The sequence below is a fragment of the Mustelus asterias genome, chromosome 10, assembly GCF_964213995.1.
Source record: "Mustelus asterias chromosome 10, sMusAst1.hap1.1, whole genome shotgun sequence".
In the NCBI taxonomy this organism is placed as follows: domain Eukaryota; kingdom Metazoa; phylum Chordata; class Chondrichthyes; order Carcharhiniformes; family Triakidae; genus Mustelus; species Mustelus asterias.
In genome coordinates this window covers 32763077-32787476 of record NC_135810.1, presented here as the reverse complement: position 1 = coordinate 32787476, position 24400 = coordinate 32763077, and the positions used below count along the sequence as shown (strand labels likewise).

General features: G+C 44.0%; 2 protein-coding genes across 4 annotated transcripts in view; one reads left to right on the top strand and one right to left on the bottom strand.

Moving 5' to 3' along the window:
* dct (dopachrome tautomerase) overlaps positions 1-17822 on the top strand; it is a 60110-nt gene extending 42288 nt beyond the window's left edge. The window contains exons 6-9 of one of the 3 annotated variants that reach the window (XM_078222749.1): positions 5107-5245; positions 15103-15308; positions 16918-16922; positions 17650-17822. In XM_078222749.1, coding sequence (XP_078078875.1) covers positions 5107-5245; positions 15103-15308; positions 16918-16922; positions 17650-17822 — 523 coding nt within the window. Of the gene's footprint in view, positions 1-5106; positions 5246-15102; positions 15309-15983; positions 16001-16917; positions 16923-17649 lie in introns of all 3 variants that reach the window. The other 2 variants (XM_078222747.1, XM_078222748.1) reach the window with 2 other exon arrangements.
* The window catches only part of gpc6a (glypican 6a), a 1457751-nt gene that overhangs the window by 260228 nt on the left and 1173123 nt on the right, over positions 1-24400 (bottom strand). The window lies entirely within an intron of this gene.

The window sequence follows — 24400 nt, the reverse complement described above, 5'->3', positions numbered from 1 at the left end:
CAGTGCAACTTTAGACCCGAATCTCCCCACTCTGCAATGCAGAGGTCACAATCGGGAATATCATTAAAAACCCGGTTGGGGTGGGGGTGGGGGGGGGGGGGGGGGGGGCGGGGGCGGGGGGCTTATTCGCGCCAGAATCTGACAGCTCCAAAACGCTGTGCATACGCAGGGGCCCCAAGCTGGCAGTCTCCCTGTTTGCTGGCCAGCTCAATCGCTGGCCAGCCCGGGACCCCTGCAGTGCTGTCCCTGTGTGCCGCCCCCACGGCCTGATTGCAGCCCCCATAACAATTCCCGGGCCAGCCCTGACCCCCCGATGTCCAACCCACCCCCCCACCAACAGTGGTGATCCCCGCACCCACTTCACCCCGGCAGACTGCCCCCCCCCCAGGAGGCAGAAACCCCCCCAGCAGAGCACTCCGCCCAGCCTGCCCCAATCGCTGGCCTCCCTCCAGCCCAGACCAATCGCCATGCAGAGTGCAGCAGGAGCCTCCAACCCCACCAACTGCCCCTAGGCCCTGCCCCCTTGGCACTGCCTGATGCCTGATGGGCAGTGCCAAGGTGCCCCTGGCCATGGGCACTTTGCCCCTTAGGCAGTGCCGGGGGCACAGGCTGGCATTGCCGGGGGAACCACCCCCTGCCGCCCGACCCCCGGGGGGGGCCCTGATTGCCCCTCCTTCACTCCAGCAGGGTCTCCTGCTAGTTCCCCGAACATGGGGAGCTACTCTAAACCCCGCCGGAATGAAGTACTCTTCGCGGGGTAGGAGACGCTATCGGTCCTGGCCAGGCCCGATAATCACATGCAAAATACATTTAAAATATATTTTAAAAAGATTCAAAATACTTACCTCTCTTCCCGTCGGTTTCCAGCGCCATCCCGTCTGCGACTATTCTCCCGCAAAATGGCCAACACGCGATTCTCCCGATCGGACCTGCCAGAAAATTTGCGGGTCACGATGGAAGAATCGCCCCTTGTATCTCTAAAACTTCCTAAAACACTTCAAACCACCATCTAATACAATTTTCATTAGTTTATGCAGTTTTCAATGAATGGCCAAACACAAATGGCCCTGAACTTCTGTGGACTGGCAATCAGAATTGGATTGCTCCTTTGCTCCCAGATTTTTACTTTGTAATCCTTTCGCTCCTGTCCCGCCTGATCTTCTGACTCAGGCCAGGTGAGAAGTGTGTAGTGCAGCACTTTCCTGAGGCGTTCAGTCGAGCAGAGTCAAAGATAAGGAGGCCATGCCCCCTCTCTTATGACGCCAGCTGCCGAAAATCAAGTAGGTTCAAAGGTCCAGCCCAGGAGAAGATAGGTTTGTCAGGTATTATTAACATTATAGATGTATCTGTCTGTTAGAGTATTGCTAGAAGTGACCATGGCACGGTCTTTAGAGAGATAAAGTTCTGTCAGCACATTAATGATACTGTCCATCATGTTGTGTGGCACTACCACAGTGCTAACTAGGATAGATTCAGAACAGATCTAGCAGTTCTGTACAGGACATGACTGTCGCCCCCCACTCCCAACTGTTCAATGCCCCCCTGCCAAACCTATGGCCTTTATATCTATGACCTCGCACTTTTCTTACACCGCGATTAGTTTGAGGCTCTCAACACTATCAAATTCAAGTCTGATAGACTTTTAATAGTTGGAACTTATAGGCTGTTAGCTGAATGTCTTCTTTAAACTCATAGGCGAACAAAAATGCAAAAGCCTGCAGAGCCGGTTATCAAGGCAACCTTGTTGCTTTTGGTCCTTTTGAAAAAATGTTACAATCTGAAGTCTGTGCACTCTGCATTTTAGCATCGCTAAAAAAACAGCTTTTAAAGGGACCACACACTGTTTTCTTTCCCGCTGACCTTTTTTTAACAATTCTTTTACATCTTTATAAACATTCTTTATATCTTTACAAACTCAACTTCACAACAATAACATGTAGACTGGTGAGGATGGTGTCAGGTTTTTCCCATTTGTTGATTCCCTTGTCAGCTGCTGCAAGTCCAGTCTGGTAGAAATATTCTGCAGGACTCCACCGGTTGGTCAGTAATGGTGCTACCAAGTCACTGTTGGAGATGGACATTCAAGTTCAACATAAAGTTCTTTCGGTGTGCTTGCTATTCTCCATGCTTCTTCCAAGTGTTATTCAACATGGAAGTGTACTGATAGATCAGCAGGAGGTCTCCTTGCCCATGTTTGACCTAATTCCAGGAGACTTCATGGAGGCCATAGTCAATGTGGAGGACTCTGAGGGAAATCTGCCCTGGAGTGTTGAGTACTGTGCCAGTGGGGCAGGACATATCCAGGGAGTGTCATGAAGGAGTCTGGAACATTGGCTGTTAGGTATGATTCAAGTGAATATGACTATGTTCCACTGTTGCTTTAATGATCTTTTTAATAGCTCTTCAATTTTGAGATACGTCACCAGATGACTTTCCACAACAGCCTGGATAGGGTGTGTTGTTTTTTTTTCTGATGCCCAGATTGATGCTTGCTTGCCCAGCCGGATTTATTATTTTTTTGACTTTTTTGCAGCGATTTGGCACAACTGAAGTACCTGATAAGTCATTTCAGAGGCAGTTAAAAGTGACTCACCTTTCTGTGGGTCTGGAGTCACATTAGGACAGATTGGGTAAGGATGGCAGAATTTTTCCCCAAAGGCCATTAGTGAATCAAATGGGTCTTTATGACAAATGTGGTAGTTTTATAGTCACCATTACTTATACTAGCTTTGAAAATTACACATTTGTTAATGAATTGAATTTAAATTCTACCAGCTGCTGTGATGGGATTTGAACCTTTATCCCCAATACAGAGTCTATGTGGGGAGACTTAGTGGTAGGAAGAGCATCTGGCTGTAAAACCACCTGCCAAATACTAAAGGGTGGCATGGTGGCATAGTGGTTAGCACTACTGCCTCACAGCGCCAGGGACCTGGGTTCAATTCCAGCCTCGGTTCACTGTCTGTGCGGTGTTTGCACATTCTCCCCATGTCTGCATGGGTTTCCTCCGGGTGCTCTGATTTCCTCCCACAGTCCAAAGATTAGGTTAGGCTGATTAGCCATGCTAAATTGCCCCTTAGTGTCAGGGGGAATTAGCAGAATAAATACATGGGGTTATCGGGATAGGGCTTGGGTGGAATTGTTTCGGTGCAGGTTCGATGAGCCAAATGGCCTCCTTCTGCACTATATGATTCTAAACTGGTGTTTGATATGAGTGGAGAAGGGTGATCAACTCGAATTGTGGTGAACCCATGTAACATGGGAAAAAGTTAAAAGAGAGAGAGAGGAGAGCCCCCAGACTATGAGATGGGGCCTCTTGTCCAGTAACGTTACCACTATGCAACATCCCCGAATCTATTTCCTGATGTTCAACGGAATTTGATGGGGCTTTGCTTGCATGGTATAATTTGCAATTCTGAAGGATGATATAAATATTGAATCCTTTGATGCTAGCAGAGTGCTCAAAGGAATAAAGTGTCGTAAACTATTAGCTTTTCTCCCCTGAAATGCCTTTTTGAAGCTGTTGCTTGGAGATAAGATTTTTCTGAATAAATATTATAAAGTAAAACAGTTCTGATGCAATGAATCTTGAGTATTAAAGCAATACAATATAGGTGATCAACTGAGGGAAAAATAAAAGTTGAAGGAGTAACTAACTAAATTATCAGTAAGTGGTGGGTGAATTACTTAGATTAGAGTTCAGGCAATTCCAGCTACATATAAAGCAATATATTTACACGCGGTGGGAGCAATCCTGAGCCCACACTCGCTGTCCATGGGAATGGCAACAGGGGCTCAAGATTCGGCAAAACCTCGGAAGTCACAGACCTTGCCAGTGATATCACAACGTCCGGTTTTCGCCGCCCCCTTACTGGTGACGTAACCAGGTTCACGCCCAGATTTAAATATATTTTAATAGGTTTAACTATAATTTACACCCCCCCTCGCCATATATTGACCTTCCACTGTATATTCAAACCATACCGATGTGACATTACGCCAGCATGGCTTACAACAGGGTCATCCAGATGTGAGCCTGTTATGCGGATCCTCTTGGGTCTTAAAGGTGATCATAGCCCCTGGAAGAGAGGGCCCCAGCCAGGTAGTGTCCTGATAATGTCCCCTGGTACTGCCCCGGCACAGTTTGCACTTGCAGGTTAGCACTATGCCAGGGGGTGTGCCAGAGGTGGGAGGGGCTGGGGGGGGTCGTAGGGGAAAGAAAGTGTCGGCTCCAACGGAGGATGGGAAAGCGTTGCCAACTCCATTTCTGGTCAGTGTGGGGATAAATGCCAGCTCCAATCAGGGAAGGGGGGTTGGGGTGGGGGTGAATACTGGCTCTGATCGAGGGGTGGTGGGTGAATGCCTGTTCCGATCAGAAGTAAGGAAGTGAATGCGGGCTCTGATCGGGGTTGGGATGCCGGGGAGAGCCCTTGAGACTGCCGTGGTGGGCTGGGGGGAGGTATATTCATGTTTTTTTAAACAAGGCGCCCCCAATCTCAGCGCAGCCAGGCTTTGCTGGTGTGTTGAGGCCCTACCTCCCTATTTGATGGCATGAAACAGGCCCCTGGGTTTTTTTTGGCAGTGTGGTAAGATCTGGTGTGAAACACACTGTATTTCGTGTCAGAACCAAGACTCTGCCACTTTTTGGTAAGATTTTGCCCAATATATGGTTCAGAAAGACTAATTCTCAGATTCTTTCAATAATATTTGCACACAATATTTTTCAAGACTGGCAAAATATGAATTTCCCTACTCAGAGGTCACTTTAAATGCTATTGTTTCGGCACATTGTAGGAATCCAATTAATGCATTCTGAAAACATTTTTATGATATGAATGAAAAGCTGTGTGCTACTTGAAACCAATTTTCAAGGTTTTAATTTGCAAAACTAAGACTTCCTGTGCCACAGTACATTTGTAAAGCTGAACTCATAGTTTTCATCGCTCCTCTTTCTCTTCTCTCCCTTCATTGATGAAAACAAAATTCTGAACAAGCTCACGCATTTTAAATTGTTCATTTAAGCACTTTTCACATTAGTGAGAATTCCTACTGTCTCTCGCTTTGTCAGACCCATATAGAACTGTAACTATTGTTTTCTCCTTTCAGAAATGCGCTTGAGGGATTTGATACACCAGATGGCGAAACTGGCACTGGTGAAATTCAGAGTCTTCATAACCTGGTTCATTCTTTTTTGAATGGTACAAATCTCTTTCCGCATTCTGCAGCAAATGATCCACTCTTTGTGGTATGTATTTAACTCACCTAAAATAAATGAATGGTTATGCCTCCCAGATAACCATCCTACCCTAGCTCCACCTGTCATCATATGATTCCTGCTTTGCCAAAGACAAAGTACTGCAGTGTTAAGTTACTTGTTACATTGCATGAGTTTCTTCCTTAAGGGTGTATCCTCAGTGCATTTGTTCTATACTGTTAATTGTTAACATCTGATGTTTAATGATTGTAATACTGCTTGTTATTTTTATTATTATCAGCCTATTGTTCCCTTAAGTATCAAAACTTTAAGGGTGCATGAGAACTGAAATTGTTGGAGAATCATCTGACTGATATCACAATTTTTCAAAATAGTATAATATGGCGGATAGAGAAAAGAAGTGGGGTTAACTAAGAATTTTTCTGCTCTGTGAGTTACAAATGTTTTTTTCTTACCTGTTCATGTAAACGTTTATAACATTCAAGTTGAAAAAAATAATGGTTAGGTGCAGTCGTTGTTTTCAAGACATGCATTTTTTCACTCTGCATGACCCGTGATTCTGACATAGACTAAGTGAGCACAGGCAGTTGGGCAGTAATCACTTTTGCAAGATCTCTGGATGATCTCTGGATGATTTGCCGAGCATAACTTGTTATTTGTGATCAATCTAAAGTATGTTCAAGCTTCATCTCAATGTTAGAATGTGTTAAAATGTCTCTTTGCTTACCTGGAGTGGGCATCAGAGAAACTCTGCATGTAAATGAGTTTTTATTTAACATCCAGTTATCCCAGACCTATGAAGCACTGTTTCTTTTTTAAATGCTGATTTAGATTTATGTCGGTGTTAGGGACCCGGATCAGAACCCCAAGTTATATTATGAAGCCAATATTTATATTTTGGCATAAATGTGAAGATAGGGTATTTCTTTCCAGGAATGATTCCACTGACAAAGTAAGGATCTTTTGTAGTGAAACAAACTTTTCTTAATAACACAGTTTAAATATAACTCTAACAAATGAAGCAGCTTAACCATTAACAGTTGAACAATATTTTAAAATGAAAGGAAGCAACTTTACTATCTAGCTCATGACTGCTCTAGTTCTAAATAAGCCCATTCACAAATCAAATCCATTTTTAAATAAAGACAGTTAGCAAATCCAGGAATGCTTGCTTTAACATTTGTTACCAGTCTTGGAACTTTCAGAGAGAAATAGAGTGCAAAATCCTTTTAACTTCAACCAGGCTTCAGCTGCAAACTAAACTGCTTCCTGCAAAAAGGTGTTTCCCTGCTACAGACCCAGGACTACACATAAACCACATCACCACATAGAATCCCCACAGTGCAGGAGGAGGCCATTTGGCTCAACGAGCCTGCACCAACAACAATCCACCCAGGCCCTATCCCCGTAACCCCAAGTATTTTATCCACTAATCCCCCTATCACTAAGGGGCAATTTAGCATGGCCAATCAACCTAACCTGCACACCTTTGGACTGTGGGAGAAACCGGAGCACCAAGAGGAAACAAATGCTGACACAGGGAGAACATGCAAACTCCACACAGTCAGTCACCCAAGACTAGAACTGAACCCGGCTCCATGACACTGTGAGACAGCAGTGCTAACCACTGGGCCACCATGCCACCCCACTTTGCCAGTGATAATTATGTTTATATCTGTTTGGGGTTTGTAGTTAAAGTTTAATTTTACCATGAATATAAGAGTGGGATTGTGATCTTTGATGTTCCCTGAGTTACTCTCCTGTAGGTGGGATGGGAAGAGGGGTAGCAGAACTAATTGCTTGCAAATGGCAGCAAGCCAACTAACCTTGTTAATGGAGTATTAAGGCAAATATTAAGAAATTTAAGGAAATTTTCCAGTTGGCCTCCAAGTTCCCAGCGGCACTGGGAAATTATACAGCTGCCTAGAGACAGCATCTCAGCAGCAGGACTTCGGTGTCAGTATTCCAAGCACTGGCCCTAAAATAAAGACAAAATACAGCAGATGCTGGAAATCGAAATAAAAACTGAAAGTGCTGGAAATGTTCAGCAGGTCTGGCAGAACCAATGGGAGATAAACGAGAGTTAATGCTTCAAGTCAAACATGACTGTTGTTCAGAACTGAAGGGAAGCAGAAATGTGATGGGTTTTATGCTCCGGGCCAGATTTTCGTGACCGAGGCAGGTAGCTCAAGTTGAGAAATTGCACAACTGGGTAGAACCACCTCATTTTGAAGGACCCTGTTGTACCCAACTTTCACTCAGTGGAGGAGGGGTTGGGATAGAGTCAGGTGCACCAACCCTGGAAGTCGATCATAGGCAACCATGGGGACGGGCGAGTGCTAAAGCGGGCTGATTAGAAGTCCCACTGGTTAGAAGATTGAGTGTTCCCTCAACATCTGACAAGACTTACGGAACACACCAAAACACACCTTCATGAGTAACAGAAGCTGTAGGATATTGGCTTTGCATCACTAGTGGAATCTGAAGGTAGCTCCATCACTTGTCTAGCTTCTTGAAGATAGTGGAGTCATGAAATTATGTTGTTAGTTCTTGAAATGTAGGAAATGAATACCTGTCTGGAACTATCACAGCTGCCGTAAGATTGATGCATCATCTAGGTTGGCCAGTTTTATGTTGTGCAATGGCTAGGTTTGATGTCCACAGGAATGAGTTGATTTTCGCAATGACACTATCTGCTTCAAATTGTTTCAGCTCCTGTGATACTTTGTCATGGATTGCAAATTTTACAAAACTGACAAAATTTATATATCAGTGTGAGGAGCATTACTGTACCCGTTAATCTCCTCGAACATGGAAAACAAGGAAGGATACTGTTATACATAGTAATGTCATCAATCACATTAATCTGGGGTCATCAAGTTTGTTAAACTGGTTTACTCCCATAATGCCTTTGGCTACATAGAACATGAACATGCCTAAGGTGATATTCCCCAAAACCAGAATAGTCAAGACATTGTAAACTTGAAGAGTGTTTGTTGCAGGAGTGAAGGAAAATTGTGAAAAATAATGCGATAAAGTTTATCGTTCATTCTAGAAACATGCATGCTAACATTAAATCCGTAGGATACATGCATGGGTCTTGACTTGAGCAAAAGTCTACCAACTTTGAAGACCTCAGCTAGGATACCATTGGGGCTGCAAGCTTTGTTATTTATTGTGTGTTACAACTGTCCCATCAATGATGGTTCCCCCATGGATTATTGCAAAAGGTACTATTGAGGGATAGTCTGCAGAGAGTATCAGCTACCACTGTTGACCTTAGTCTATAAATGGCCCTGGCGGGTTTCAGAAAAAGCTTTGCATGTCAAGATGATCAGCATATTGTTGGATATTTTAATCTTTCCCTTCCTGCCAGACGTCCTTTATCTTCCAGATTTGTCTTTGGGTGTTAGCCTTGAGCTGCTGGAATGATAACTTCTTGAGTTGCGATCTTGACTTGTTCTGCCAAGCAATAAAGGCTGTTTGTTTTGTTCCAGGAAGTTGCATTGTACAACTGGGCATTTCTGGCACTGCTTCCTATTCTGGGTGAAAGGAAATCAATTTCATTGACATTGAGGTCGCTGTCACCCTTTCTTTCCTTGTAGAAGGTGCATTCAAGAACAAAGAAAATTACAGCACAGGAACAGGCCCTCGGCCCTCTAAGCCTTCACCGACCATGCTGCCCAACTACCCCTACCCTTCCGGGGACCATATCCTTCTATTCCCATCCTATTCATGTATTTGTCCAGACACCCCTTAAAACTCACTATCGTATCTGCTTCCACTACCTCCCCCGACAGCGAGTTCCAGGCACTCACCACCCTCTGTGTAAAAAAACTTGCCTCGTACATCTCCTTTAAACCTTGCACCTCACACCTTAATTGATTCTCCCACCCTGGAAAAAAGCTTCTGACTATCCACTCTGTCCATGCCCCTCATAATCTTGTAGACATCTTGTAGACAACAAACCAAGATTCTCCAACCTCTCCTCATAGCTAATGCCCTCCATACCTGGCAGAATCCTGGTAAATCTTTTTTGTACCCTCTCCAAAGCCTCTACATCTTTCTGGTAGTGTGGCAACCAGAATTGAACACTGTATTCCAAGTGCGGCCTAACTAGGGTTCTATAAAGTTGCAACATGACTTGCCAATTTTTAAACTCAATGCCCCGCCGATGAAGGCAAGCATGCCATATGCCTTCTTGACTACCTTCTCCACCTGCATTGCCACTTTCAGTGACCTGTGTACCTGTAAACCCAAATCCATCTGCCTATCAATACTCTTAAGGAGTCTGCCATTTACCGTATATTTCCTATCTTTATTAGACCTTCCAAAATGCATTACTTCACATTTGTCCGGATTAAACTCCACCTGCCATCTCTCCACCCAACCGATCTATATCCTGCTGTATCTTCTGATGGTCCTCATTGCTATTCATCCACTTGTTGCTTCAGCTGCCCCTCCCCAAGAAGGCAGGTCTCACAGAGCATGGCAATGTCAATTTGGAGTTTTGGTAGTTCATATAATATGAATGAAGCTCTACTTTAAAGATGGTTATGTTTGAGATTATCGATAAATGTTCTAACATTCCAATTGCAAAGTTTAAAGTTTTCTTCCTTTGACCACAAAGATAATAGTCCAGCAAGGTGTTGTTCCCCAGCCAGGATCCAATCTACAGCCTCTTTTAGGCCTCCTTTACCAGCTCCCTCCCCATTCAGGGTGAGCAGAGGGTGTGCTGAAGAGGCCTGCTCAGTCAGTAATATTTTTGCCCAAGTAAGTAACAGAGGAAGTAGCAAGGAGGATTGATGAGGGTAGTGCAGTGGATGTTGTCCATATTGATTTTTGTAAGGCATTTGACAAGGTCCCAAATGGCTGATTGGTCAGAAAAGGGAGATCTGGTGAAACAGGGGAAGGTCGATCCAAAATTGACTCAATGACAGGAAACCATAGAACCATAGAAAATTACAGCTCAGAAACAGGCCTTTAGGCCCTTCTTGTCTGTGCCGAACCATTTTTTGCCTAGTCCCACTGACCTGCACTTGGACCATATCCCTCCACACCCCTCTCATCCATGAACCCGTCCAAGTCTTTCTTAAATGTTTTTCTTAAATGCCTTGTCAAAGGCCTTGCTGAAATCCACTTTTAGGGAATTCTGTACCTGTATTCCCAGATCCCTCTGTTCAACTGCGCTCTTCAGAGTCCTACTATTTACCCTGTACGTTCTACTTTGGTTTGTCCTTCCAAAGTGCAATATCTCACACTTGTCTGCGTTAAATTCCATTTGCCATTTTTCAGCCCATTTTTCCAGTTGGTCCAAATCCCTCTGCAAGCTTTGAAAACCTTCCTCACTGTCCACCATTTAAGAAATTTACCACTTTATCCGGCAGCTCATTCCACACTCCCACCACTCTCTGCGTGAAGAAGCCCCCCCTAATATTCCCTTTAAACTTTTCTCCTTTCACCCTTAACCCATTCCCTCTGGTTTTTTTCTCCCCTAGCCTCAGTGGAAAAAGCCTGCTTGCATTCACTCTATCTATACCCATCAAAATCTTATACACCTCTATCAAATCTCCCCTCATCTACGCTCCAGGGAATAAAGTCCCAACCTATTCAACCTCTCTCTGTAACTCAGCTTCTCAAGTCCCGGCAACATCCTTGTGAACTTTCTCTGCACTCTTTCAACCTTATTTACGTCCTTCCTGTAACTAGGTGACCAAAACTGTACACAATACTCTAAATTCAGCCTCACCAATGCTTTATATAACCTTACCATAACACTCCAACTTTTATACTCGATACTCCGATTTATAAAGGCCAATGTACCAAAGGCACTCTTTACGACCCTATCCACCTGTGACGTCACTTTTAGGGAATTCTGTACCTGTATTCCCAGATCTCTCTGTTCAACTGCACTCTTCAGAGTCCTACTATTTACCCTGTACGTTCTACTTTGGTTTGTCCTTCCAAAGTGCAATATCTCACACTTGTCTGTGTTAAATTCCATTTGCCATTTTTCAGCCCATTTTTCTAGTTGGTCCAAATCCCTCTGCAAGCTTTGAAAACCTTCCTCACTGTCCACTACACCTCCAATCTTTGTATCATCAGCAAATTTGCTGATCCAATTTACCACATTATCATCCAGATCATTGATATAGATGACAAACAACAATGGACCCAACACCGATCCCTGCGGCACACCACTAGTCACAGGCCTCCACTCAGAGAAGCAATCCTCCACTACCACTCTCTGGCTTCTTCTATTGAGCCAATGTCTAATCCAATTTACTACCTCCCCATGTATACCCAGCGACTGAACCTTCCTAACTAACCTCCCATGAGGGACCTTGTCAAAGGCCTTGCTGAAATCCAGGTAGACAACATCCACCGCCTTCCCTTCATCCACTTTCCTGGTAACCTCCTCGAAAAACTCTAATAGATTGGTCAAACATGACCTACCACGCACAAAGCCATGTTGACTCTCCCTAATAAGTCCCTGTCTATCCAAATATTTGTAGATCCTATCCCTTATCACACCTTCCAATAACTTGCCCACCACCGACCTCAAACTTACTGGCCTATAATTTCCCGGATTTCTTTTGGAACCTTTTTTAAACAACGGAACAACATGAGCCACCCTCCAATCATCCAGCACCTCCCCCGTGAATACCGACATTTTAAATATGTCTGCCAGGGCCCCTGCAAGTTCAACACTAGCTTCCCTCAAGGTCCATGGGAATACCCTGTCCGGTCCTGGGGATTTATCCACTCTGATTTGCCTCAAGACAGCAAGCACCTCCTCCCCTTTAGTCTGTAAAGGTTCCGTGACCTCCCTATCTGTTTGCCCTATTTCCGTAGACTCCATGCCCGTTTCCTCAGTAAATACGGATGCAAAAAAAACCATTTAGTATCTCCCCCATCTCTTTTGGTTCCATACACAGTCTACCACTCTGGTCTTCAAGAGGACCAATTTTATCCCTCACTATCCTTTTGCTCCTAACATACCTATAGAAGCTCTTTGGATTTTCCTTCACTCTGTCTGCCAAATCAACCTCATGTCTTCTTTTAGCCCTCCTGATTTCTCTCTTAAGTAGCTTCTTGCACTTTTTATACTCCTCGAGCATCTGATCTGTTCCTTGCTCCCTGTACATTTCATACAACTCTCTCTTCCTCTTAATCAGTGTTACAATCTCCCTCGAGAACCAAGGTTCCTTATTCCTATTTACTTTGCCTTTAATCCTGACAGGAACATACAAACTCTGCACTCTCAAAATTTCTCCTTTGAAGGCCTCCCACTTTCCATTTACATCCTTACCAGAGAACAGCCTGTGCCAATCCACACTTCCCAGATCCCTTCTCATTTCATTAAATTTGGCCTTTTTCCAGTTCAGAACTTGAACCCAAGGACCAGATCTATCCTTATCCATGATCAGGTTGAAGCTAATGGCATTATGATCACTGGATCCAAAGTGTTCCCTCACACTCACATCCATCACCTGCCCTAACTCATTTCCCAATAGGAGATCCAATATCGCATCCTCTCTAGTTGGCACCTCTATATACTGATGTAGAAAATTTTCCTGAACGCATTTTACAAACTCTACCCCATCTAAACCTTTAACAGTATGCGAGTCCCAATCTATATGTGGAAAATTAAAATCCCCTACTATCACAACTTTGTGTTTCTTGCAGTTGTCAGCTATCTCTCTGCTGATTTGCTCCTCCAATTCTCGCTGACTATTGGGTGGTCTATAATACAGCCCCATTAATGTAGTCATACCTTTCCTGTTTCTCAGCTCCACCCACAGGGCCTCTGTAGACAAGCTCCCTAATCTATCCTGCCTGAGTATCGCTGTAACATTTTCCCTGACCAACAATGCCACCCCCCCACCTTTTATCCCTCTGCCTCTATCCCGCCTGAAACATTTGAACGCCGGAACATTGAGCTGCCAGTCCTGCCCCTCCTGTAGCCAAGTTTCACTAATGGCTATAATGTCATATTTCCACGTGTCTATCCACGCCTTCAGCTCATCTGCCTTCCCCACAAGGAAGGTTATTTCCACCACACTCAACCCTTCCATTTGTGATTTTACTTGAACTAACCTGTCTTTTTACCCCTGCTCCACTATCTGCTCTGGCACTCTGGTTCCCATCCCCCTCCAAATCTAGTTTAAACGCTCTCCAATAACACTAGCAAACCTCCCTGCAAACAAAGGGTGATGGTCGATGGATGTTTTTGTGAATGGAAAACATTTTCCAGTGGTGTTCCATAGGGCTCAGCATCGGGGCCCTTGCTGTTTGTTGTTTATATCAATGATATGGACTTAAATGTGGGAGGCATGATTAGGAAATTTACAGATTGCACAAAAATTAACCGTGTAGTTGATAGTGAAGAAACCAGCTATGGACTCCAGAATGATATCAATGGTTTGCTTGAGTGGATGGAAAAGTGGGTAATGGAATTGAATCTGGAAAAGTGCAAGGTAATGCATTTGGGAAGGACAAACCGAGCAAAGGAATAGTCTGTATACGGAAGGATATTGAGAGGGTTAGAGGAAGTGAGAAACCTTGGAGTGATTGTCTACAGGTCCTTGAAGATGGCAGATCAGGTGGACAAGGTAGTAAAGAAAGCAAATGGAATGTTTTTCTTTATTGGGTGAGGTATTAAATACAAAAGCAGGGATGTAATGATGGATAAAAGCAAATTACTGCAGATGCTGGAATTTGAAACTGAAAGAGAAAATGCTGGTAAATCTCGGCAGGTCTGACGGCATCTGTAAGGAGAGAAAAGAGCTGATGTTTCGAGTCCAGGTGACCCTTTGTCAAAGCTTTGACTATTTTCTAAATGGGGAGAGGCTTTGGAAATCTGAAGCACAAAGGGACTTGGGAGCCCTGCTTCAGCACTCTCTCAAGGTTAACATGCAGATTCAGTTGGCACTTAGGAAGGCAAATTCAATGTTAGCATTCATTTCTCGAGGCCTTGAATACAAGAGCAGGGATGTACTGCTGAAGCTGTAAAGGGCTCGGTCAGACCCCATTTGAAATATTGTGAGCAGTTTTGGGCCCCATACCTAAGGAAGAATGTGCTGGCCTGAGAGGAGGCCCAGAGGAGGTTCGCAAGAATGATCCCAGGAATGAAGGTTTGTCATGTGAGGAGCGGTTGAGGAGTCTGGGCCTATACTCAATGGAATTTAGAAGGATGAGAGAAATCTAATTGAAACTTAGAGAATATTGAGAGGCCTAGATAGAGTGGACGTGGAGAGGGTATTTCCAGAAGTGGGAGAGACTAGAATTCAAGGGCACAACCTCAGAGTGAAGGGATGCTCCTTTAAAACTGAGCTGAGGAGGAATTTCTTTAGCCAGATGGTGGTGAATCTGTGGAACTCATTGCCACAGAGGGCTGTGGAGGCCAGGTCATTGAGTGTGTTTACGACAGAGATAGATAGATTGTTGATCAATAAGGGGATCAAGGGTTATGGAAGAAGGCAGGAGAATGGGGATGCGAATCATATCAGCCATGATTGAATGGTGGAGCAGACTCGATGGGCCAAATGGTCTAATTCTGTTTCTATATTTTATGGTCTGAGATGAGGAGAAATGTCTTCATCCAGAGAGTGGAAGTCTGTGGAATTCTCTACTACAGAAAGCAGTTGAGGCCAAAGCATTGCATGTTTTCAAGAAATAGTTAGATACAGCTGTTGGGGAGAAGGGGATCAAAAGAAATGGGGGGAAGTCAGGATCAGTCTATTAAGTTAGATTTTCAGCCATGATCAGAATGAATAGTGGAGCCTCCTTCTGCTCCTATTTTCTTTGTTTCTATCCTTGTTTTTCTAACCTTTGTGCAGTACTTGATAAAATTATTCTCTCGATCCGTCTTTGCATTATAATAGGTGCTACATGCCTTTGTTGATGCAATTTTCGATGAGTGGATGAAACAAAACAGCCCTTCAACTAGTTCATGGCCAGAGGAGATGGCACCTATTGGGCACAACAGGCAATCTAACATGGTACCATTTTATCCACCTGTGACCAATGAGGAATTATTTGTATCTTCAGCTGATCTTGGCTATTCGTATGCAGTTGAATTACCAGGTAGGTTTAAAAAGTTATTTTTCCCGTGATTTCATTATTATTCCTTCAGTCAAGAGAAATATGTCTTGCACTGTGACGAAGTCATTATTGGCCAGCAGGCAGTATACTTCAAATAGATAGATTCAGTCTTACTTGAAAGGCAAATGATTTTGTCTCCATATTTATGGTGGAGATGGGGATCAACTGTCAGTAGCTGGAAAATCTGGAAACGTGCAAAAGGCAGAGCTTCCTTCAAACTTAATGGCAGGGTCTCATTTGAATGTGTTACTTAGTTTTTTTACACAGCAGCCAACCAGATTCAGATGAGGCAGCTTGACTTTGAAATGGTTTATTTACCTAAACGGGCAATGAATCAATAGTATACCATCCCCACAACAAAAACATATATTTCTTATAGTTGCATGGCTATGAAACCAAACAAAAAAAACAAATATTTTATGTCTAAGTAAGACCTAACTCTCTCCAGCATAACATTTCAAAGCTTTAGCTTGTTTATACTTTAAAATACACACAAGCCTGAATGTCTATGTGGTGTTCAAGTCGTGTGAAGATTTAATTATGCCCAAAAGGTTAATTCACTAATATTTGAATGAAAGCAATCTATACTGATAGCCTAAGATGTTTCTGAATGGTTATTCTTGTCTGAGCTAACAGAATCCTGGGGTTTCCCATTATTAAGAGTTTTAACAACACCAGGTTAAAGTCCAACAGGTTTATTTGGTAGCAATGGAGATGCCGGCGTTGGACTTTAACCTGGTGTTGTTAAAACTCTTACTGTGTTTACCCTAGTCCAACGTCGGCATCTCCACATCATGTTTCCCATTATTGACAGCTACAGTTACTTACAGAAGTAACAATGATGCTGGTGTTTTTAGCATTGACCAGCTGTGATCACACATTATCACTTACTCTCTACCCACCGATGTGAAAAGGTTTGGGTGACATACATGTTGACCCGAGCAGTATAGAAGTACTCTCCCAACTCAGGCAAAAAAGTTGATTTGCGACCGGCTTGGGTCACTGTCGGTGCAGAGTCTGCATGTTCTCCCCGTGTTTGTGTGGGTTTCCTCTCTCAGTCCAAAAGACGTGCTAGTTAGGTGCATTGGCCATGCTAAATTCTCCCTCGTTGTACCTGAACAGGAGCCGGAGTGTGGCGACTCAGGGATTTTCACAGTAACTTCAATGCAGTGTTAATGTAAGCCTACTTGTGACACTAATGAATAAACTTAAACTTATTTAAAGAGATATAGGGCCAGATTCTCCGACTGTTCTCACCCCACCACCGCTGCCAGCGGGATCAGAGAATTTTCACTCAGCCAAATCTCTGTGCACTGCAGCCGGACAAGAGAAATTGGTGGCACGGCACAGTGGTTAGCACTGCTGCTTCACAGCTCCAGGGTCCTGGGTTTGATTCCCGGCTTGGGTCACTGTCTGTGTGGAGTTTGCACATTCTCCCTGTGTCTGCGTGGGTTTCCTCTGGGTGCTCCGGTTTCCTCCCACAGTCCAAAGATATGCGGGTTAGGTTAATTGGCCACGCTAAATTGCCCCTTAGTGTCCCGGGATGCGTAGGTTAGAGGGATTAGCGGGTAACATGTGGGGATACGGGGATGGAGCCTGGGTGGGAGTGTGGTCAGTGCAGACTCGATGGGCCAAATGGCCTCTTTCTGCACTGTAGGGTTTCTATGATTTCTATGAACCCAGCAGCGGATGAGCTTGGAGGATCCGGCCCATCATTTTCTTTTCAGTATTTCCAGAAAAGAATGTTGGGAAGAGGGGTTTGTGGAGACAATTGGAGTCCAGCGAGCCTGAAAATTGAAGGAAGGGAGGGAGGGAGGTCAGTGATCAGGAGCTAGCACCTGAAAAGTATGTGAATGGGAAGGAAATTGGAAATCAGCCAGGGCTTAGAGATAGGGAATCCTGGAGAGCTGACAGATCAGAGGGTAGGATGATGCTTTATCATTGAATAGTTTACATTTTCTGCAGGCAATCTATAGCTTGGTTTCGAGTGCAAACCAATGCACTCGGGTAAACCAATATTGCTGCAGAGACCTATAGCAGGTTTTTGGTCCCTTATTAGCCCATTCAAAGGGCCTAACAGCTGATTTAGATTTGGGATTAAGACCAGTCTTTAATTGTCCTTAGCCATCTGCTGGACGGCAGTGAGTCCTATCTGCTTTTAGCTCAGGCAATGAGGTGATCCTTTAGCTCTTTAAAAACAGGTGCTATTCAATGCAATTTCTCGATGAAATTCTTCATTGAATGACATTAATGATGAATAATCCAACAATTTAAAAGATTTACTTATTTACGATCATGAACATTAACTTTTTTCATGGAATCCACAGAATTTCAAATGTCCTTGGGTATTATACTTGGTGTGATCTTCAGTGGAATCTTTATGTCCCTTGTCTTGTTGGCTATACTAATGATGCTAATTCTACAACGAAGAAGGAATCGAGGCTTTGAACCCTTGCTAAGTTCAGAATTTTCCAACAAAATGTACACGGAAGAAGCTTAGTTCATACAGTTGTTTACTTCTATGATAAAATAATTATTTTAATGATCTTATCCAATTGCAATATTGCATTGTGTATAAGCATGATTGAAACATTTATAATGTGTAGCTAATGTTGTGCCAGTAGTGTTATGATGCATTATCACAGCGTACCAACTGTTCAGTGTGTATAACCTGATCTCATTCATTTTGTATTTAATTCTCAGCATGATCTTCTGCCTGTTTATAAATGATGAAAAAAGAACTGTTTCATAAATTGTGAAGTGAAATTTTCCTTCATTCTCCATATAAATTCTGTTTATATTATCTGACAACCTTTTGGAGGTTTGTTGGATATCACAGGCGGGGTTTGCTGAGTAGCTTTGTGAAAGCCCTTCCAGCCTGGGTGGATCTTTCATTTTCAAAGTACTTTCAAAACCAAAATGTAGATCCAGTAAGGATGAAATTTTAACTCCTTTCTCTCATTTCCAATTTATGATATGTGCTTTCAAGAATAAATGTATAGAGGAGATATAACTCTGACACCATAGGGATTATGTACAAGATCCTTTGTCTCACGTACCATTATGGAATAATACATTTTTTTCTCTGAACTTTATCTGTTATATGATTAATAATATATCTCAGCAGACTTCTATTAAAATGAAATTTCACTTATTTTTCTGTCTCATCCTTTTATTTTTGCACCGGCAGTTGGAGTTATGGCATGATAGGGCAGAATTTTGTTTCCTCTCTGATTCCCCTCCCCAGAAGCAGCTGGAGAGCCAGTTTAATTGAGCAAAAAAGTGCATGATGGGAAGGGTGAATAGTGGTCTTCCCTCCCGGAGGTCAATTGCATAGCAAACTCTGTCTGGTTTGTCTGTGACCTGAGGGAAGCAATCCTCTCTGCTCTTCCTATTGATGCACTTCACAACAACCCTCACCCTTCTTAATGGCACTTCCCTGGAATCACAATCCCATCTCAGTTACTTCTCTCCTCAGGTTTCCTCAACAATCCCTGAATTAGATCCCAGTGCAGTACAGGCTCCCAGTGGCTCTGTCAGTATTGGAGAACTGCTGTCCAGTAATTAGTTCTCATGGTTGAGATAGCCACCCCACTATTAAATGTGACTGTGATCTAACGTCCCTGGTTGAGCTTGGAACACAGTAAGAGTTTTAACAACACCAGGTTAAAGTCCAACAGGTTTATTTGGTAGCAAATGCCATTAGCTTTCGGAGTGCTGCTCCTTCATCAGATGGAGTGGATATCTGCTCTTAAACAGGGCATACAGAGACACAAAATCAAGTTACAGAATACTGATTAGAATGTGAATCTCTACAGCCAACCAGGTCTTAAAGATACAGACAATGTGATACAGACATTGTCTGTATCTTTAAGACCTGGTTGGCTGTAGAGATTCGCATTCTAATCAGTATTCTGTAACTTGATTTTGTGTCTCTGTGCCCTGTTTGAGAGCAGATATCCACTCCATCTGATGAAGGAGCAGCGCTCCGAAAGCTAATGGCATTTGCTACCAAATAAACCTGTTGGACTTTAACCTGGTGTTGTTAAAACTCTTACTGTGTTTACCCCAGTCCAATGCCGACATCTCCACATCATGAGCTTGGAACCCCAGTAGTGGAGTTTCTCTGCAAATTTGGTACTTTATTACCTGAGGGCTCTTGGAGATCGTGTCAGCAGTTTTTGTTTCGATACTCAAGACACCTGCTGCCCATGTTAAATTCTGTCCATAGAGTCATTGAACACAGAAGGTGACTATTCCAGCTCTCTGTGGTGCTATCCAATCAGTTCCATTGCTCCGCTCTATACCCATCCCATAGCTTGCAAGTTTATTTCTCACACTGCCCATCAAATTTCCTCCTGAAATCATTCGTCATGTCAGCTTTAGACACCTTCACAGCACATTACCACTTGCTGAATAAAATCTTCCACACATTTGGAGGATGAGAGGGGGGATTTGATAGTGGAAAACGAGGAAATGGCTGAGACTTTAAATAAGTTCTTTGTGTCGGTCTTCACAGTGGAAGACACAAATAGTTTACTGAATATTAGAGATCGAGAGTTGGTGGGAGGTGAGCTCCTTAATACAATTACTGTTACTAAAGAGGTAGTGCTTGCTAGACTAATGGGTTTGAAGGAAGACAAGTTCCCGGGCCCGGATGGAATGCATCCCAGGGTACTGAAAGAAATGGCTGTGGTAATAGCAGATGCGTTAGTAGTTATTTATCAAAATTTGCTGGACTCTGGGGTAGTGCCGGCTGATTGGAAAACAGCTACTATTACGCCGCTGTTTAAAAAAGGAAGTAGACAAAAGGCGGGTAACTACAGGCCAGTTAGCTTAACGTCTGTAGTTGGGAAAATGCTGGAGTCCATCATTAAAGAAGAAATAGCAGAGCACCTGGATAAGAATGGTTCGATCAAGCAGACGCAGCAAGGATTCATGAAGGGAAAGTCGTGTTTGACGAATTTACTGGACTTTTATGAACATGTGACTAGTGCGGTTGACAGAGGAGAACTGGTGGATGTGGTGTTTTTAGATTTCCAGAAGGCATTCGATAAGGTGCCTCACAAAAGGTTGCTGCAGAAGATTGGGGTACACGGAGTTGGGGGTAAGGTGTTGGTGTGGATTGGGGATTGGCTATCTAACAGGAAGCAGAGAGTTGGAATAAATGGGTGCTTTTCTGGTTGGCAGTTGGTGACCAGTGGCGTGCCACAGGGATCGGTGCTGGGGCCTCAACTGTTTACCATTTACATAGATGATCTGGAGGAGGGGACTGAGTGTAGGGTATCAAAATTTGCTGATGACATGAAGATGAGTGGGAAAGCGAATTGCATGGAGGACGCGGAAAGTCTGCAGAGAGATTTGGATAGGCTGAGCGAGTGGGCGAGGATCTGGCAGATGGAATATAACGTTGGCAAATGTGAGGTTATCCACTTTGGAAGAAATAATAGTAAATTGGAATATTATTTAAATGGAGAAAAATTACATCATGCTACTGTGCAGAGGGACCTGAGGGTCCTTGTGCATGAACCGCAAAAGCTCAGTCTGCGGGTGCAGCAGGTGATCAAGAAGGCGAATGGAATGTTGGCCTTTATCGCCAGGGGGATAGAATATAAAAGCAGGGAGGTCTTGCTGCAACTATACAGGGCCCTGGTGAGGTGGCAACTGGAGTACTGTGTGCAGTTTTGGTCCCCTTATTTGCGAAAGGATATATTGGCCTTGGAGGGAGTGCAGAGAAGGTTCACCAGGTTGATACCGGAGATGAGGGGTGTAGCTTATGAGGAGAGATTGAACAGATTGGGTCTGTACTCGTTGGAGTTTAGAAGGCTGAGGGTTGATCTTATAGAGACATATAAAATAATGAAGGGGCTGGATAGGGTAGAGGTAGAGAGATTCTTTCCACTTAGAAGGGAAACCAGAACTAGAGGGCACAGCCTCAAAATAAGTGGGGGCCGGTTCAGAACAGAGTTAAGGGGGAACTTCTTCTCTCAGAGGGTAGTGAATCTCTGGAATTCTCTGCCCATTGAAGTGATGGAGGCTTCCTCGTTGAATATGTTTAAATCACGGATAGATAGATTTCTGATCGATAAGGGAATTAAGGGATATGGGGAGCAGGAGTGTAAGTGGAACTGATTCGCTTCAGATCAGCCATGATCTTGTTGAATGGCGGGGCAGGCTCGAGGGGCTAGATGGACTACTCCTGCTCCTATTTATTATGTTCTTATGTTCTTATCCTTCTGCATCTTTTATCCAAACCTTACATCTATGTTCCTGAGTTCTTGTGCAATCAACTAATGGGAGCAGCTTTTATTCTCAACCTTATCCCAATCTGTCATAATCCTGTACACCTTTATCAAATTTCCCCTCCATCTCTTTGCTCCAAGGAGAACAACTCCATCTTCTCCAAACTAAACTTGTAACTAAAATCTCTCATCCTTGAATCCATTCTGCAGAATCTCCCCTGCACCCTTTCAAGAATCCTCACATCTTTCCTAAAGTGCAATGACTAGAACTGGACAGCATACTCTAGTTGTGGCTATACTTTTACACCTATTCATTCATGGGATGTGGACATCACTCAATAGGCCACATTTTATTGCTCATCCCTAATTTCCTGTAAGAAGATGGTGGTGAGATTCTTGAACCGCTGCTATCCATGTGTTGGAGCTGCACCCACATTGCCCTTATGGGGAGAGTTCCAGGATTTTGATCCAGTGACAGTGAAGGAATGCCAGTATAGTTCCAAGTCAGGATGGTAAGTGGCTTGGAGGGGAAATTCTAGCTGGTGATGTTCCTTTGCATCTGCTGCCTTTATCCAGCTAAGTGATAAAGGTCAGGGGTTTGGAAGGTGCTGAAGGAGCCTTGGAGAGTTACTATAGTGCATCTTGTAGATGGTACATACTACTGCTACTCTGCATTGATGGTGGAGGGAATAAATGTTTAAGATGGTGAATGGGGTGTCAATCAAGTGGGCTGCTTTATTCTGGGTGATGCCAAGCTTCTTAACTGTTGTTGGAGCTGCATTCATTCAGCCAAGTGGAGAGAATTGCATCACACTCCTGACTTGTGCCTTGTAGATAGTGGACAGGCTTTAATGAGTCAGGAAGTGATCTGGTCTTGTAGCTAGTATTTGTGTGGATAGTCCAGTTCAGTTTCTGGTCAATGGTAATCCCCAGAATGTTGATGAAGGGGGATTTGTGATGGTAATATTATTGAATGTAAAGGGCAGTTGGCTGGATTCTTTCTTGTTAGAGATGGTTATTACCTGGCAATTGTGTGGTACAAATGCTACTTGCCATGTATCTGCTCAATGTTATCTGGATGTTGCAGCATTTGGGCATGGACTGCTTCAGTATTTAGGAGTCATGAATGGTACTGAACATTGTGCAATCATCTGTGACCTTCTCCACTTCTGTTCGTATGATTGAAGGAAGGTCATTGATGAAGCAGCTGAAGATAGTCGAGCCTCGGACACTTAGCTGAGGAACTCCTACAGTGATGCCCTGGAGCTGAGATGACTGACCTCTAACAACCACAACCATCTTCCTTTGTGCCAGGTATGACTCCAACCAGCAAAGAGTCTTCCTCTTGATTCCCATTGACTCCAGTTTTGCAAGGGCTCCTTGATGACACACTCAGTCAAACATTGCCTTGAATGGCACATTGGTTGTCACTCTCATTTCACTCTTGAGTTCAGCTGTTTTGTCCATGTTTGTACCAATGCAGTAATGAGGTCAGGAATGGAGTGACCCGAATGATACCAAAACTGAATACCAATCAACAGATTATTGCCGAACCACAGCTTTATAAAGCTTCAGCATAACCTCCCTGCTTTTGAACACGACCGGTGTGATTCTCCCGGCTCGCTGTGCTGCTCAAATAGCGCAGTGGACCAGGCGACATCAGTGGGAGCCTGGAGCAGAACTGACGCTGGTCGCGAGTCTCACAGGCCCTTTTTTTGACGTAATCAGCCTTGCGCCAGAATTCAGTGCGAGGCTAATTACAATATGGAATTTCACATTCCCATTTCATTAGCGAGCCTGGGACGGTATTCTTCAGCCTTGCGAATGTCTCTCCCCCTTCCACCCCCCCCCCCCCCCCCCCCCCCCGGCCGCCGCCGCCACACCCCCCCCCCCCCCCCCCCCCCCGCCGCCGCCACACCCCCCCCCCCCCCCCCCCCCCCACCCTCCTCCATCTCACAAACCACCCAACAGTCCGGACAGGTTCCCACCAGCGGGGATTAAAGCTGATCCCCATAAATGGACGTGATCACCCCGCTGGTGGGGACCAGAGGCCATTGAAGCCATCTCAGGAGGTTGGGAGCAGGGAGTGTGCTCCTTGGGCAGTGCAAGTTGATAGTGACCCTCCTATTCCGGGAGCATCAATTTTGCTCGCCAGCCTTTAATGTGATATTTGGCAAACACTTGCTTAACATCCACATAGACAACATCCAATACACTCAATTTATCAAGCTTCTTTGTAATTTCATCAAAAATTCAGTTCATAGTGTCATAGAGGTTTACAGCATGGAAACAGGCCTTTTGGCCAAAGTTGTCCATGCCGCCCAGTTTTTACCACTAAACTATTCCCAATTGCCCGTGTTTGACCCATATCCCTCTAAAGCCATCTTACCCATCTAAATGCTTTTTAAAAGACAAAATTCTACTCACCTCTACTACTATCTCTGGCTGCTCATTCAAGACACTCACCATCCTCTGTGTGAAAAAGTTGCCCCTCTGGACCCTTTTGTATTTCCCCCCTCTCACCTTAAACCTATGCCCTGTAGTTTTAGACTCCCTTACCTTTGGGAAATGATATTGACTATCTAGCTGATCTATGCCCCTCATTATTTTATACACTTTTATAAGATCACCTCTAAGCCTCCTCTGCTCCAAGGAAACAAGTCCCAGTCTATACAGCCTCTCCTTATAACTCAAACCATCAAGTGCCGGTAGCATCCTAGCAAATCTTTTCTGCACTCTTTCTAGTTTAATAATATTCTTTTTATAATAGGGTGACCAGAACTGTACAGAGTATTCCAAATGTTGCCTTACCAATGTCTTGTATGACTTCAACAAG